Source organism: Watersipora subatra, chromosome 8, assembly GCF_963576615.1.
Source record: "Watersipora subatra chromosome 8, tzWatSuba1.1, whole genome shotgun sequence".
Classification (NCBI taxonomy): Eukaryota; Metazoa; Bryozoa; class Gymnolaemata; order Cheilostomatida; family Watersiporidae; genus Watersipora; species Watersipora subatra.
The window spans coordinates 40,476,219-40,495,026 of record NC_088715.1 but is presented as its reverse complement, the minus strand read 5'-3'; the positions used below and the strand labels follow the sequence as shown (position 1 = coordinate 40,495,026).

Genomic DNA, 18,808 nt, shown 5'->3' with positions numbered 1-18,808 from the left:
AGTATTTCATACTAAATTAGTTGTACAGAGATATTGAGAGGAATCGACTATACACACACACTAGTATTTCATACTAAATTAGTTGTACTGAGATATTGAGAGGAATCGACTATAAACACACTAGTATTTCATACTAAATTAGTTGTACTGAGATATTGAGAGAAATCGACTATAAACACACTAGGATTTCATACTAAATTAGTTGTACAGAGATATTGAGAAGAATCGACTATACACACACTAGGATTTCATACTAAATTAGTTGTACTGAGATATTGAGAGGAATCGACTATACACACACTAGTATTTCATACTAAATTAGTTGTACTGAGATATTGAGAGGAATCGACTATAAACACACTAGTATTTCATACTAAATTAGTTGTACTGAGATATTGAGAGGAATCGACTATAAACACACTAGGATTTTATACTAAATTAGTTGTACTGAGATATTGAGAAGAATCGACTATACACACACAAGGATTTCATACTAAATTAGTTGTACTGAGATATTGAAAGAAATCGACTATACACACACACTAGTATTTCATACTAAATTAGTTGTACTGAGATATTGAGAGGAATCGACTATAAACACACTAGGATTTCATACTAAATTAGTTGTACAGAGATATTGAGAGGAATCGACTATAAACACACTAGTATTTCATACTAAATTAGTTGTACTGAGATATTGAGAGGAATCGACTATAAACACACTAGTATTTCATACTAAATTAGTTGTACAGAGATATTGAGAGGAATCGACTATAAACACACTAGGATTTCATACTAAATTAGTTGTACAGAGATATTGAGAGGAATCGACTATACACACACTAGGATTTCATACTAAATTAGTTGTACAGAGATATTGAGAGGAATCGACTATACACACACTAGGATTTCATACTAAATTAGTTGTACAGAGATATTGAGAGGAATCAACTATACACACACTAGTATTTCATACTAAATTAGTTGTACAGAGATATTGAGAGGAATCGACTATAAACACACTAGGATTTCATACTAAATTAGTTGTACTGAGATATTGAGAAGAATCGACTATACACACACTAGGATTTCATACTAAATTAGTTGTACAGAGATATTGAGAGGAATCGACTATACACACACTAGTATTTCATACTAAATTAGTTGTACTGAGATATTGAGAGGAATCGACTATAAACACACTAGGATTTCATACTAAATTAGTTGTACAGAGATATTGAGAGGAATCGACTATAAACACACTAGTATTTCATACTAAATTAGTTGTACTGAGATATTGAGAGGAATCGACTATAAACACACTAGTATTTCATACTAAATTAGTTGTACAGAGATATTGAGAGGAATCGACTATAAACACACTAGGATTTCATACTAAATTAGTTGTACAGAGATATTGAGAGGAATCGACTATACACACACTAGGATTTCATACTAAATTAGTTGTACAGAGATATTGAGAGGAATCGACTATACACACACTAGGATTTCATACTAAATTAGTTGTACAGAGATATTGAGAGGAATCAACTATACACACACTAGTATTTCATACTAAATTAGTTGTACAGAGATATTGAGAGGAATCGACTATAAACACACTAGGATTTCATACTAAATTAGTTGTACTGAGATATTGAGAAGAATCGACTATACACACACTAGGATTTCATACTAAATTAGTTGTACAGAGATATTGAGAGGAATCGACTATACACACACTAGTATTTCATACTAAATTAGTTGTACAGAGATATTGAGAGGAATCGACTATAAACACACTAGGATTTCATACTAAATTAGTTGTACAGAGATATTGAGAGGAATCGACTATACACACACTAGGATTTCATACTAAATTAGTTGTACAGAGATATTGAGAGGAATCGACTATAAACACACTAGGATTTCATACTAAATTAGTTGTACAGAGATATTGAGAAGAATCGACTATAAACACACTAGTATTTCATACTAAATTAGTTGTACAGAGATATTGAGAGAAATCGACTATAAACACACTAGGATTTCATACTAAATTAGTTGTACAGAGATATTGAGAAGAATCGACTATAAACACACTAGCATTTCATACTAAATTAGTTGTACAGAGATATTGAGAGAAATCGACTATACACACACTAGGATTTCATACTAAATTAGTTGTACAGAGATATTGAGAGGAATCGACTATACACACACTAGTATTTCATACTAAATTAGTTGTACAGAGATATTGAGAGAAATCGACTATAAACACACTAGGATTTCATACTAAATTAGTTGTACAGAGATATTGAGAAGAATCGACTATAAACACACTAGTATTTCATACTAAATTAGTTGTACTGAGATATTGAGAGGAATCGACTATAAACACACTAGGATTTCATACTAAATTAGTTGTACAGAGATATTGAGAAGAATCGACTATAAACACACTAGTATTTCATACTAAATTAGTTGTACAGAGATATTGAGAGGAATCGACTATACACACACACACTAGTATTTCATACTAAATTAGTTGTACTGAGATATTGAGAGGAATCGACTATAAACACACTAGTATTTCATACTAAATTAGTTGTACTGAGATATTGAGAGAAATCGACTATAAACACACTAGGATTTCATACTAAATTAGTTGTACAGAGATATTGAGAAGAATCGACTATACACACACTAGGATTTCATACTAAATTAGTTGTACTGAGATATTGAGAGGAATCGACTATACACACACTAGTATTTCATACTAAATTAGTTGTACTGAGATATTGAGAAGAATCGACTATAAACACACTAGTATTTCATACTAAATTAGTTGTACTGAGATATTGAGAGGAATCGACTATAAACACACTAGGATTTCATACTAAATTAGTTGTACTGAGATATTGAGAAGAATCGACTATACACACACAAGGATTTCATACTAAATTAGTTGTACTGAGATATTGAAAGAAATCGACTATACACACACACTAGTATTTCATACTAAATTAGTTGTACTGAGATATTGAGAGGAATCGACTATAAACACACTAGGATTTCATACTAAATTAGTTGTACAGAGATATTGAGAGGAATCGACTATAAACACACTAGTATTTCATACTAAATTAGTTGTACTGAGATATTGAGAGGAATCGACTATACACACACACTAGTATTTCATACTAAATTAGTTGTACTGAGATATTGAGAGGAATCGACTATACACACACTAGGATTTCATACTAAATTAGTTGTACAGAGATATTGAGAGGAATCGACTATACACACACTAGTATTTCATATTAAATTAGTTGTACAGAGCTATTGAGAGGAATTGACTATACGCACACTAGGATTTCATACTAAATTAGTTGTACTGAGATATTGAGAGGAATCGACTATAAACACACTAGTATTTCATACTAAATTAGTTGTACAGAGATATTGAGAGGAATCGACTATACACACACTTGCATTTCATACTAAATTAGTTGTACTGAGATATTGAGAGGAATCGACTATAAACACACTAGTATTTCATACTAAATTAGTTGTACAGAGATATTGAGAGGAATCGACTATAAACACACTAGTATTTCATACAAAATTAGTTGTACTGAGATATTGAGAGGAATCGACTATAAACACACTAGGATTTCATACTAAATTAGTTGTACAGAGACATTGAGAGGAATCGACTATAAACACACTAGTATTTCATACTAAATTAGTTGTACTGAGATATTGAGAGAAATCGACTATAAACACACTAGTATTTCATACTAAATTAGTTGTACAGAGATATTGAGAGGAATCGACTATACACACACTAGTATTTCATACTAGAATTAGTTGTACTGAGATATTGAGAGGAATCGACTATACACACACTAGGATTTCATACTAGAATGCCTTTTGATATTAAATCAGATCAAGAATAGAGAAGCTGGAAACCTACAAGCAAAGCAATTACTGTTCATTATGATCGATGTTGGTAAAACAAGCTCTTTTTTTCCCTGTTTGTTCCTGGCAAGTTACAAAAACATTTTCAACTTTTAATATCAACATTTTACATCATCCAAATCAACATTTCTGTTTGCCTATCAAGCATGACAATGGAATTGTCGAACTTTGCCATATAAGTGTCAACTTGAGGTTTGCCATAACAACCCTAGAGTTCAAGGAGATTTTTACATTTCAACAATGTGGACTTACTATAGCACTTACCGCATTAGCTGTAAGCAACTTACTGCACTAGCTGTAGGTGACTTACTGCGCCAACTGTAGGTGACTTACAGCACTAACTGTAAGCGACATACTGCATTAGCTGTAAGCGACTTGCTGCACTAGCTGTAGGTGACTTACTGCGCCAGTTGTAGGTGATTTACTGCGCCAGTTGTAGGTGACTTACTGCGCTAGCTGTAGGCGACACTGTGCTCGCTGTAAGTGACTTACTGTAGTGGGAACTGGTCTCATTTGTAACGATCCAGAATTCTGGGTTATTATTTGATGAGGAACATGCATGCTAGAAGACTGCTGATTGGCTGGCGTATGACCTATTTGAATGGGCATCTGCTGACTGCCTAACAATTGTCCAATTTGAACACTGGACTGCTTTTGATTGGACGGAATGTGAGACGTTTGTGGTGTTCCCTGCTGATTGGTGAGCATCTGTGAAGAGGCCTGTTGACTTGGCAGTTGAGTGTTTACTGCTTGAGGCCGCTTGTTGACCGCAAGTAGCTGCTGAGCAAGAGATGATCCAACAGGTAAAGTTATGAGCCCTTGGTGGCCTCCAATAATCTGTTGATTTGCACCGGCTACAAGAAGCAGTCAGTTAGCTTTTTTGTTACAAACATGGGTCATCTTAGCACCCTAACCTGTGTCATACTATCACCTTATTTTGGGTCATACTATCACCTTATTTTGGGTCATACTAACACCTTATTCTGGGTTATACTAACACCTTATTCTGGGTTATACTAACACCTTATTCTGGGTCATACTAACACCTTACTCTGGGTCATACTAACACCTTGATCTGGGTTATACTAACACCTTATTCTGGGTTATACTAACACCTTAATCTGGGTTATACTAACACCTTATTCTGGGTCATACTAACACCTTATTCTGGGTCATACTATCACCTTATTTTGGGTCATACTATCACCTTATTCTGGGTCATACTAACATCTTATTCTAGGTCATACTATCACCTTATTCTGAGTCATACTATCACTTTATTCTAGGTCATACTAACACCTTATTCTGGATCATACTAATACCCTGTCCTGTGTCATATTAACAACTTAACCATTGAAAAACAGACAAAGAAAAAAACAATACCTCAAGCAAATGCTAAAAGCCAAAGCATGTAAGCTTGTTTGTTCCCGCCAGACAACTGTAACTACGGTAACATTGGTAGAAGAAAGTTTTGCCCAAATGGTACCCAAAGTGAATAAGAAAATCAAATTGGTGGCGCAAAACATTTCATACAAAATTTTAAAATAAAAAAGTACAGAAGGGAGGCTGCAAGCTTTACTCAGAGTTCAGATAGATCAGTTACTGTGCAGTCATCTTACAACCTACTACACGTTTTCCATGAAACAGCACATTAAGAACAAAACCTTTCATATTTTTGTTGTTCTCAATGTGCGTGATTTGTTGTTCTCAGCCGAGGTGTGAAAGACTGGTGACAGCTCATGCGTTTTAATTTATCGATGTTGGGCTAAATGAAAGGCTCATGCAGAGCTTGTTTAAATATATCCCCATCTAATTACCACTTCGAGACCGACTGCAAGATTCCTAAATGACCTGACTGGCAGCGATTTATATCTGATCTGACGAGCAGCATGCGCAGTACTTTATATCGACAGGGAAGGGGAGTCAATCTTCTCCACTATTTATCACAAGTGCTGTTCCAACCATCTTAATGTTCTTACAATAAACCCAAACATCTGCTGACATCGTGAGACAACCGAGACTCTATACTGTTACATTTCTATAAATGGAAGTGTTGCCAGTAATGAATATGATGATAGTTATTTAGATATGTACTGATTATAACTACAATGGAACCTCGGTTCTCGAACATAATCAGTTCCAGAAGGTTGTTCAAAAATCGAGTTGTTCGAGATCAGAAAAAATTTTTCCCATTAGAACACATTTATGTAAATTTTAATCTGTTTCAAAACGAAAAACAACTTGGGTAAAGTATTTTTTCAACATGTTACACCATTAACTGTACTGTATACTGCATACTATAAATAAAAACGGGTAAATATAGATTGTGTTCAATTTTAATAAAAGGTTTTTTATTTATGATGATGGAAAAAGAAAACCAAAAGTAAACATTTCATATGTTTTCTTCTTGAAACATCGAAAAAATTAAAGGTTAAGATACAATACCACAAAATGCAGGAAAGCTACATCAAAAATCGTGTGAAAAATAAAATATAAACAGCAATGGCACGTTTACATCACATCTTTGAAGGAGAATCCTCCTTCAAAACAATTTAGGGTAACTCGACTGGAGGGGTTATCTCCCTAGCAATCTCTTCGATAGAGGAGACGTCGCCCCAGATGGTTACTCCCTTTTTGTGCAGAATTTATGAAATGTAAATTGCTTCTCCATTTGTTAACGAATGTTTCCATGGTGTTTCTGGAGCTGTTTCAAGTTCAACGCGCATGCTTCGGTTTGGTCGAGAGCCGAATTTATGTTCGAGATCCAATACGAACAAATCTCAAAATCTTTGGTTGAAAACCGAGTTGGTCGAGAACCATTGAGTTCGAGACCCGAGGTTCCACTGTGAAGACAATTTCTCAAAAACAAAATGGGGATTATAACAGATTCTCTAACAAAAACCTCTTCTGGCAATACCAAAGTTGATGAGAAGCTATATCTGTTTCATTTTAAGGCGAAAACAACTAAAAATGCAAGCTGAATTTGCTACATTACTACTACTGAGTAGATAGATATATGGGTTATAGAAATAAAGGAAGTGAGGCATATGAGTTAGTAACAACTGTTGTATGGTATGGTAAAAGGTCAATTGGTTGATTTAGATCTCAGATTACACTACTCCGTGGCACATAGTGGAAGTGTATGTATACCTACTTTTGAAGAGGTTTACCATTATGTGTTGAGTATGTAATTGAAAACCGAATGACTTACGTTAACCAATAATATGTGGTAATTCAAAAGCAATATGATGCCTTCAACACAGACTCTATAGCCTTGAATCGTGTATCTCACCAATCTCAAAGTTTACAAACTTCAAATTTATGTATGGCTAATAGGGTTTAGAAGTAATTAGCTTTATGAGAAAGGACAGATGTACATGTAAGTCTCACCTTGTGTGGTGATAACGATGGGCCTGACACCTGTGCTGCATGAACTCTGCCCTAACACTGACGTCTACAATACCAAGTACTGACATTTTAGGCAGCAGAAAAATTTGATAAACTTTCAAACACTTTTCAACAGAAAAAAAAACTGGGGCATACATTTTTTCAACAAACTTGGTTTGGAAGCGAGTCTTTATTGATGTGCAATCTTTTTCAAAAGTCATTGTCCCATATTTTGTGTGTACATATTGACCACTGAAAGGTAACCATGGACAGTATTGAGATGGTAAAAATCTAGAAATGTAAAATACTATAATTTGTAATAAAATAAATTTATATACACAAAAAGACATAAGGTTAAATCTAAGGTGGCACAAAAAATTTAATTGTTTACAGCTGATTCCCAACGGACATTTATTTCTAGCAAACTACGGCTCTACACGAACTAAAAACCAAGAATTTGCCGGTTCTGCAGAAAATTGCAGACGAGCAATACACTCCTTGATGATTGTCTCTATTCACCACTTACAGAGATGTACCGCTCTTGCCTTTTGAAGCAAGGGTGGTACCAAACTGATCAGAGCACAGGCTCTGGAAGACCCTACTCTAGAAGCTACTTCCTCCTCGGAAAAATAGAAGGGTGGTGTGTCCAGTTCCTGATCGACACCAGATGTAACACAAACTTGCTAAGTAAGCAAGTGTTAAACAAGCTTCATCAAGCGTGAGGGAATTGTTGAAGGAGAGTTACAGTTACTTCCTCATGGCAGATGCAATCTGACTGCCATTCTACGGAGTCATATGTCTACCCATACAGCCCGAGATGTGAAGACCGAGGAGGCCTTTGTAGTGAGCCAAATAAGTTAAAATGCCATCTTAGGGATGCCCTTTTTGATGGCACACCATTGTGCTATGGAGTTTCGGCAGCCCATGGTTTCCATCGACGATCAACCTCTGACCTGTACGGATAGACATTGGCAGCTCTACTTAGCAAGATGCAGAACCTGAGAGACGTGTTGATGCTGGCGAGACCAGAGATAGCCATTCCATGTTGGGTCACCACCCAGAACTACTACTCGTTGGGGATAGAGGGTTCCCTAAAAGTTTTTCCGCTAGCTACAATTTTGAATTAACCTAGGCCAAAAGAAAGCGTAGTTACACGGTGTCTGAACTTTTTAAACCGGGCTTCACATCTCCCAGTCGGCATCACGGTCAGCACACACACACGCACACACACGCGCACACGGAGACAGAGAACCACCAAATAGACGAGGAATTACCCCTATCCAGCTGAGGTTTTGCAACAAGCAGTACGAAAACTCAGGAGGTATGGGTACAAGCCCACCTGAAGGACCTGTTTTTGGCAAGCAAGAAAAACAGTGCGAAGTCAGGATAAGCTGTGCAGCTGTCAAGGTTGTTGACGCATTACCAGAGCACATTTAGCAAAATAACGGATATGTGAGACAGACCTCTAAGGTGAAGCACTCTATTGAAGTGTAAGAAAAACCCAGCCTGACCCATACGGCAACCTGCACATTGGTCTGGACCAGAGAAGGAAGCCAAAATAGAACGAAAAGTTCAAGACCTTTTCAGCAAAAGTTTCATCAAGCCTGCTGAAGGGGCATAGAGCTCCTGATGGTGTCGATCCAGAAAAATGGCAGTTCTATGTGGATTACCATTGGCTGAATGCAGTCACCGAACAGGATGACTATCCCTTTCTCCTTTCCTCAGTCAGGATGACTGGGGATCAGGCCGAGTGAGTAGCACATGTTCAGTGTTTTACAGGCCGGAGTGAGTAGCAAACGCCGACTTTTTCCTGTGCATCAGCGTCTAGGGTCACTTGTCAGTAGCCACTGACCAGGTCTAATGTGCTTAACAGTCTGTTGCTGGAAAGGGTGTCAAGGCTGTCGTCAATCCAGAGAAAGGGATATTCATCCTGTTCGGTGACTGCATTCAGTCAATGGTAATCCACACAGAACTGCCATTTTTCTGGACCAACACCATCGGGAGCTCTAAGCCCCTCCAGCAGGCTTGATCCTGAGTCACCGAGCAGGATGACCATCCCTTTCCCCGAATCGACGACAGCCTTGACACCCTCTCCAGCAGCAGACTGTTAAACACATTAGACCTGGTCAGTGGCTACTGGCAAGTGACCCTAGACGCTGATGCACAGGAAGAAGTCGGCATGTGCTACTCACTCCGGCCTGTAAAACACTTCCAACCTTACCTTGACAGACAACAGTTCCTACTCTACACTGACCACGCCTCATCAAAACTGCAGACCACTACTAGGAGAGGCCCACCAGTTACTGGAGGAAAGTCGCCACTGACAAGAGTTAGCCTGAAAACTGCCAGCCTCATCCGAGCAAAGAAGTGGAAAAGAGAGGACCAAGTCTTGATGAAACAGCTTTGATTCCAGCTGATCTCCTCTCCCGACGGTGGTTCCGAGGGCCTCCACTACGAGGAGGGTGTGGTGGCCAATCGCCAGGACAAATACTGAGCTAGAGAGAAGAGCTGACGTCAAGGCAACTGCTGCCACAACCAGGCCAAGCCATGAATCAGTAGACGGAACGGCTCTCAGTAACACTTCCAGTCAGATGAATGCCGGCTACCGAGTTGGCCTTACCACCAAGTGAAGGAGCAAAGCTAGTCGCAGAAGTTATAAAAAACATCGCAGAAATGACCAAAAGTAGAACACCTGGCTCATTATGCAGTTTACTGTATGTTCATTGCATCTCCAACTGTACTCTTATCTATATGAATACCTCAACGGAAGAACGATCAATGTCACAATTGTTCAAAATTGAGATATAGCCATTTTAAAGTTTACAAACTTTTTTTGGAAAGAATTCCAACTTATAACATAGAAACCTTTTAGCTGTTGGTCAATAAGGATGTTACCTGGGAATGTGATCAACAAAAAAGCGTTAGACATAATTTGGGTTGGCACAACATGGCCTAAGTTAAAACCACTACACAGACATTGATCGATTTACTTTTGACATCATTGACAACTCTACGCATTATGTTTTATTAGGTGGTAATGTTACAATATTATAATATTCTAATTTTAAGTGCTATATTGCAGTAAAATATGGGGTTTTTACCATCCAATCAACCAAACAAAAATGATCATGTCACAATACTACAACAACTTTTTTTAATGTGTCCTAGAAAAACTGCAATATTTTGTTTTGCATTGCGCTACACGCTTTTGTACACACTTCTTTTTTGCTTATTCGTACTCGTTGGATATTTTCTTTCACTCCACTGCCTGTGTTCATTGTATCAAGTTATTAATCCTTTCACTGCCATTCATGTACAAATTTAGCTATCGTCCTACTGCCAGCCATTTTGTTGAAAATTGCAGATGTTGCTTCATGATATGTATACAAATTTTTTCAACTTGAACCTCTATCTAGAACGTTTGTGTTATACATTTTATTTTTGCACACTTGTTAACAAATAGTGCTATGAAAAAATTCAATGTATCTACACTTTGTGCATTTTTAAGGCTATGTGAAGCTACGATCGCCCCGAAGCTGAAGCAATACTCAACAATGTTCTTTATTCGCACACAACTATTAATTTCACAACCATTAAAGTCAGTGCTGCTACTTGAATTGTCTGTGTAATCACAAAAATCTGAATCTGAATTAGCAATAATGTCATCAAAATACACAATTGTCTGTTTGCTAACACGGGCGGCACTTACAAAAACTTACACAAAAATGTTCGTTTTCAGGTTTGAAATTCTCAAAGAAAAATTTGAAAGTGCATTTTGGTTTTAGGATAATTTTATAGAAAAATCTGACGTAATCAGCATGAGCAATTCTCTGTTTTCTAACTTGAGAGGTACTTAAGAAAGCACTAATAATACTAAATATCTCGAATGCCCGCAAGAAAAAACGATCGTTATAAGTTGGAAATTCCTAAACAAGTACGCGTTGCTATCGGCTGAAAGTAATCACATGACTGGAAAATAGTTGTTGTTGTTGTTGCTGTGTAGCCCTAGGACATTAAGCATTTTTGCAAAGAGCTAGTTTATTTTAGGCAAGAATATCTCTGAACCTTGATCATTTTTGCTGAAACTTGGTCTCAGAGACAAAACTTTGTGGCTAGAACTATTCAAGAGAAGATAAATCTAGTATTTTGAGAAAATGTGACGATCATTCTTCCATTGAGGTCTTCATAATCTCAAAGTTTGTGATTCAACTTTCCGTCTGTTTGGATGTCTGCCTGTCCAGCTATAACTATTAAATCTTGGAATTAAAAGCTCACGACATGCTGGATTTGAGCTCACGGTGATTGCAATAGCAAGTTCCAAACCACATAACCACTGAGCTATACAGTCCTTATCAATGTGTCGCTCTTATCATATACTGTATACCGCATGCACACGCATATGGTGCAAACGTGCACGCCAAATGTGCCCTTTCGACGATTATCTAATGGGACCTTTCGAATTTGTTATTTTTTGAAATTGTTTAAAAACTAGTCTTTTACTTCTATCACCTATTTTTTTAATTTGTAGCTTTTAAAAGTGCCGTTTCAATTTCAAATGTGCGTTACACTTCTATTTCCGGGTTTTCGTAAGGTTCAATTGCTAAATCTATGAAGGCCAATACTTTTCAAGCGGACAATTGCATTATCTCGAGTAGGAATAGCCTCTACATATTCTCTCTGTTCGGTCAGATGAAATACTAGACAAAGACAGTCCTTCATCTCATTTTTACATTTGTACCGGAATCGAGAGGTATCAGTATTATCATATTCAAAGTTTTTTTACACAAACACACACCCCCCCCCAAGAATTGCATGCAAGAATTGTTTTTATCAATTCAACATATTCCCGATTTTTATTTTGTTTTCTTTTGTTATTAATTGTATCATTACTAAATCATCTTTTATTGCAATTTTGGCAATACAGACTTAATTTAGCTATTACTTGCTAATTATTTCACAATTACCTTAAAAAATTTTCATAGTTGTTTTATTTTGTTTCTGAAATTATTTGACCTGCACAAAACATTTTCCTCATGATATATAGTTTGAAAGTTAAAATGGTAAGTGTTGTTATATGTTAAATAAAATTAATTTTTTGTGCAAAAACTTTTAATCCTCGGGCAGCGCCGGGCATTTAACTAGTAACTCCATATTTAGTAGATATCACTGTTACAAATTACTTTATATTAAGGAGTGGTATCACTATTATAAATGATTTCATACTAGTTCAAACTAGAAGTTACAACACTGTTATGAATGCCTTGATATGATACCATGCTCTAATTATAAGGAATATTTTGATATGTTGTTAAAGATGTAGTTGCGTCAAAAAGGTAGATTTAATGAAATTAAGACCAATAAAAGGCTAAAACATAAACTACAATTTAATGTCATTATTGTCTTTGTAAACTAACCCTGTCCAGAGATGTATGCGTTTGAATGATGACACCTTTTTAAAAGCTCAGATTCGAGTGGGTGCTTCGTTCGTGAAGTAACGAGTGATACATGTGAAAAGAGTCTGCGAGTGATAAATATAAAATCTCTTCTTTAGCCAATCATCAGGACAACATTTTTATATAGGTCATGTTAAATGTTATTGCTCGTAAAACGAGTTGTCTGTGATGTCGAAGATTCTCGTTGTTAGGGAGATTACTCTATTACTAGTTAGTTATGCTAATCGACTACTAGTAGATTCTAGTAGCTACATGCATCAACATATTTATTTTAAATTAATCATCTGACAGGTTATGGTTAGAGCTGACAGGCGTCAGCAGCGTTATGCTGCAGAGGAAGATAGAAGAATGGAGGTAAATTTATCTTTAACTTTGAGTATCTTATACATATATTCTGAACTAACAGTAATAATTTTAGTACTCATGAATAAATCTACTAATAAGTAAAATTATAACTTTTTGCCATCGCGAATCATCGTTTCATAACTTTTTAAACGTTTCATCTAGCTATAAAATTTGCTTAAAATTTTTTTCGGCAGTTTTAGCTAGTAAATTAGATATATGATTAGAATTTATGTTCAGTGTGTAAAAAGTGAAAAAAATCGATTGATCAATGCTCATCTTTAACTCTCAGAAACAAAGCTTTGAATTGTTGGCTTGGCGTATTTATGCTTTTGTTAAACATTTATTCGTTTTGAAAATTACACTCGCAATCTATCTAACTCTCAAATTGAAAGCTTTCAGTAGATACGCGTTAGAATGACATATATATATATATATATATATATATATAAACTCATGCTACAGACAGTACTGTTTCGGCTATTGAAGCCTCATCAGTGCAGCTCAGATTTATATATATATACATATATATATATATATACGAATGACATTTATTACATTTGTTTTAATATTGCAGGATGTTTATGTTTACAGGTTCACTAGCGGAGCAGTCGTGTCGATCTGAAAACTGCCATAAATGGGAAAGAGAGACACGAATGTGTGCTGCACAAACCACAATATGTTTTGTTTGAGTTTGCTGCAGTAGATTAATCTGTCCTATTATATGAACTGAAACTATGTGAATTGCCACGACTTGGATGGATGTTTTTAATAAAAACTTTGTGCTGCGATGAAATTTTTTGGCTTGTAAAAATTATATAATAAAATAATATTATTGAAGACAATGCAAAACATGATTTGCAGAACATATTGAATACATTATAGTCCTGTGATCATCTGTGCTGAAATCTTCTCTGATAGATGGATTTATGAAGTGTGATCAGAGCTGTATTGACAGGTACTTTTGAATAGCTCGACTCAATTCCAACGGACCAAATATTAAGCTCAAAAAATTTTATGCTCCACCCTACTAAGCGAAAGTAGGGTGGGCTAACCACTCCACCCAGCATCGGTGGGTTAATTGATTTCAACGAACTTGATGTTGTTTTGCGTTCACTATTTCGGTCAACTCATAAAACCATTTGTTTTGTACTTGAATTAACTAATCGAATGGACCAGTAAAATTTTCTACAAATTGATACTAATAATGACTAGATAACAGACTAAACATGACATTTTAGGATGCAGTTGGTTTCGCCATATATCCGAACATATTATTTCCAAAGATGGCTGCGTGCCTATTTTATTTAGTAGCTAGTTTGGTGTGCGTGTAGCAACTGAAAACTTAGCTGATACAAAGGTCGTGATCAAATAAGCTAAGTCACCGACCTAATTACAGTAGACCGGTAGAATTGGTAGTCGGTACTCAAATGTTTACACAGCATTTAGAGGAAGTTAATATGACAAGTTTTTAATTTTCCTTATTTGAGGCGTTTGAAACATTCATAATAATGTATCTGTAGTTGGGTTTAAAATGTTATTCTAGCCAACATGAGCAAATACAAAATAAAATATATACCAACAAAGCCGTGAAGGATTAGACTTTTATCGCAATAGCGTTTGTGAATACGAGAGATAGAGACAAGTTGTATCACCCGTTACATCATTTTGGGCAAGTCTGGGCATGTTTCTTTGGTCTGAGCATTTTTACCACGATCAATCTTTTGTCGATTTTAATCTTCAATATCTTGACAATGAGATCGCCTAACACAACAAACAACATATCAACGGATAGAAAAAAATTTTTTTCTTTTAAAATCAACTCAAATTTGACGCAACCACATCTTTAAACATCAATTAACAGCTGAAGCGATTTAGAACCTGTTGATTGGTTGAAGATTCCATCACGTTAAGAGGTAAGAAAATAGGCTGACTCCCTGACATACTGCTGAGGAGAGTGACTGGTACAGCTATGCCACCTTGCGCAAGGCTTGTGAGAGAGACTTGCACATTGTGGAGCCCGTGCACTGTTTGTAAACCAGTTATATTTTGGAGACTGACTGGTGTCCCCGAGTTCGTGGAAGTAGAGAGCCCTGATCAAGGATCAAAAAAGTAAAAAATGAATTTAGGTAGGCATAAATACTTGTGGACAAGAGTGTAGAACAATACCTTGTACAAATGCACATAAGCATCAACATGAGCCCATCGATTTGTACAAACATATTTAACGTACAAACCTTTAGAGCCTATAGACCTGTACTCCGCCATACGTATACATGGAAACATGCCTAAGCACACATGGACACCAACCGAAGTTTAAAAACTTGTGCACATGCATGTATATACATACACACATATAAGTTGTAAAACCTGTACAAACACCCTACTAACATATTCACACCCAAAAATATATTCACAAGGAAATATGGGCATTTACAGCTACATAATAAATAGCGACTTGCCAATATGCTTCGCAGCTTGAGAGCCAACTGACAGTTGTACAACAGGACTACGGGTCGCTGATTTGGCGGTCAGCTGAGCGATGGAGCCGGCAACAGGTGATTTGCCAACAGGAAGACCTGTGGCACCTTTTGACATAATAAATGTTGTTTTACCAAAGCTGTCAGCGAGTTGCTTGGCAGATGATGTTACAGGAGGAGACTTGAGAAAGTGAGCACTAACCGCAGACGGCTCCTTGATAGCACTTCGCTCATTTGGATTCGTTATTGGCTCTGCCAAACAAAAAAAAACACAAATCTGTTACACTTACATGTAGCCGTGTCCAAAATGGTAGGAGTGAGATAAAGAATGTGAATCGCTACTCATGCATTACTCTGTTGGATATGCATCTATAGTAAACCTACAGGTTCAAAGGTAGTGAAGTAAAACCCTTCAAGTTCAAAGTTAGTAAAGTTGAACTTTACAATCTCAAAAGAAAAGAAGTAGAACTCTACAATTTCAAAGGACGCTACATACTCAAGTAGTGCTAGCAACTTTGTTTCAAAGGTGAAGAACAGCTTAGAAAAGAGCCTCCATAAGAAAATTGAATCAAATCATTCTCATGAGTTAAATTGGCTTCAAGTAAAAAATGATGTAGAGTTTAAAAGTGCCATGCGGAGGAATAAGAAAGAATCACCGGAATGTGAAGACTGATTGGAAGACAGTAAACCTCCCGGTATCTTCAGACCTTGTCTACCCATCTGTAGGAGAGATGCTGAACCGCTTTGATTTGATGACATTGATTCTTCTACATAACGAACAACGGTATCTAGTAAAACCGATGACAGATCTAATGACAAATAGCTGCCAACGGAAAAAACATGCAAAGCGGCCAACAACTGATGAGACAAATCACACGCATAACGATTGACGAGTCTCTGTCGAACATGATGTATGAGAGCTATTAATAACTAGAGAGCAAAAGAGAATATGGTGTATATAGACTCACGCGGAGTGAAAGTGGCATAATATGCTGACCTGCTTTAGCCAATGAGTATGAGCCTGGCTGAGATGTCAAAGAAAATTTAATAGTTGGTTGCTTCTCCAATGTAATGAGTGACACTGGCTCTGTTAATTGCGTGTCCTGTGATATTTGATTAGCTTGTTGGCAATCATTAGAAGACCTGAAACTAGTTTGGCTGGAGGTTGGCATAGAAGTCGAAAATCGAATTTGGCTACTAGAAGATTTGGGAGTTATACTCCCTTGGTGAGATGGTCCCGATGTATAAATAACGGTAGGCTGCAGGCCAGGCTGGGTGCGTGTAATTTTTACCTACAAATACATTAAAATGTGTGTACGTCTGTACGTATGTCTGTGTGTATGTATGTACGTGTGTATTTGCCTAGTTATGTACCTTTGTATGTTTGTATGTATGTGTGTGTATACATACCTATGTATGTACATATGTATATACATATGTATGGACGTACGTTGTATGGAATAAGCAAGTAAGATGGTATTTTATACTGAACTAGAAGATATGTAGGCATAAAATGAACCATACGTGTGAATACAAGTAATAAGTGTTTATGTAATATGAATGTGATGTAATGTGATGTAATGTAGTGTGAATGCTCCAGGTTACAAGAAACTTGATACAAGGGCAAACACACCTGTCTCCGACCCTCTTCCGAAAATATCTCAATTAACTGTTCAATGTATTTTTCCTTCAGAGGTTCCGTGCCGAGTTCAAACGAGCACCTGCTGGTGTCACCTTCAATGTGGTCTATACGCAGCTCTCCAAGAAAATTTTCATCAGATGGTTTCTTCAGAATGACGAGGTGGCTTCGGTTCAGTCTTCCCTAAGAAAACAGAATAGTGGTGATCAAGAGACCTGGCCTTTGCATTGACAATGCACCATACTGCTATTCTGAAACTATTCATACTGATGATAAAACTTTAGCAACTGAGAGAGCAATTTATCATGAATAATATTCTCTGCTAATATGCTCTTCTTAATGTATTTAATGTAGCCACTGAATTCTGCGAAAAATATTTTAGATATTTTTCAAGGCTGAAAACAGGCCCGTATTCCCTGGGGTGGCTGGGCGGCTGAGTCGCCCCAAATTTTTCGTGATTTTCAGCCGCTAAGTACTAAGAATTGTAGTCTAAGCTCATTCACTTGGAATTTCCAACTACTAATTATTAGAGCAACTAGCACGAAGTGGAGAGGCTCACTAATCTAATATCGGTTTTGCCTGCTACTAATGCAGTGAGTGAGAGATCTTTTTCTGCATTGAAGCGAATCAAAACATCGATGAGGAACACTATGGGGCAGGCTCTTCTAAATAATCTTCTAATATTACACATATATAAAGATGTTGAAGTAGATACAGAATCAGTTGTGAAAGATTTCTGCCATGGACACATTGACAGAACAAGAGCTTTTGCAATAAAGAAGTAATAGATCTTGTTCTGTCAATGTCCTTTACAGAAATCTGTAGTGTCATGAGTTTTATATCGTTCGTTGAATAAAGAAAAAGTTGTGCCTACCATGAACAATAAATTCATGTAGATTTTGATGCCTACAATTGATTGCATTTATGCATAATTTGAGGGTTATTGATGCTTAAAAGGTCCAGAGCTTTGGGACACTGCCCGAACCCCGTTGGGGGGAGGGGGCTTACACCGCCCCCACACCTTCAGGTGTTCATAACTAGTCGCCTAACATTTGCAGTCCCAACTTGCAACCAGGGAATACAGGCCTGGCTGAAAACAGCCAATAAAAATTTCACCAATGATTGGATAAGTAATCTTTAGAAAGGTGAAGGACATACCATAGGTCGCTCAGTTTCAATGGCATATTCATCGACAACTATTGGGGTGCAATCACTGCTGGGCGCTTTAGAAACACAAGCTTTAGCCAACACGGCAACCTGTAAAATATGCAACCGCAAGCTGCTTTTTCTCGGAGATGGCACCAGAAATTATATTGATTAAGAGGAGATCTAGGATAAGAATTCAGGAGAAAAATAAGAGGCAAAAAGAATTATTGTACAGCATGAGACAGCAGCATCCTCGGACAAATTTTCACACATATACTAAGTACACAATACTCGACGTACAAATATATGGAATTGACAGTTTGAAGTAAGAATATATAAACTCATCTCATGATATAAGCACAAATATATAAAATACA

The 18,808-nt window shown here is 36.7% G+C and overlaps 1 protein-coding gene across 1 annotated transcript in view; it reads right to left on the bottom strand.

Moving 5' to 3' along the window:
• The window catches only part of LOC137402556 (transcription factor SPT20 homolog), a 49,897-nt gene that overhangs the window by 6,631 nt on the left and 24,458 nt on the right, over nt 1-18,808 (bottom strand). Inside the window, exons 8-15 of the mRNA XM_068089058.1 lie at nt 18,444-18,542; nt 17,280-17,468; nt 16,644-16,938; nt 16,303-16,413; nt 15,629-15,898; nt 15,029-15,259; nt 7,375-7,431; nt 4,477-4,838 (exon numbers count right to left, since the gene is read on the bottom strand). Coding sequence (XP_067945159.1) covers nt 4,477-4,838; nt 7,375-7,431; nt 15,029-15,259; nt 15,629-15,898; nt 16,303-16,413; nt 16,644-16,938; nt 17,280-17,468; nt 18,444-18,542 — 1,614 coding nt within the window. The remainder of the gene's footprint in view (nt 1-4,476; nt 4,839-7,374; nt 7,432-15,028; nt 15,260-15,628; nt 15,899-16,302; nt 16,414-16,643; nt 16,939-17,279; nt 17,469-18,443; nt 18,543-18,808) is intronic.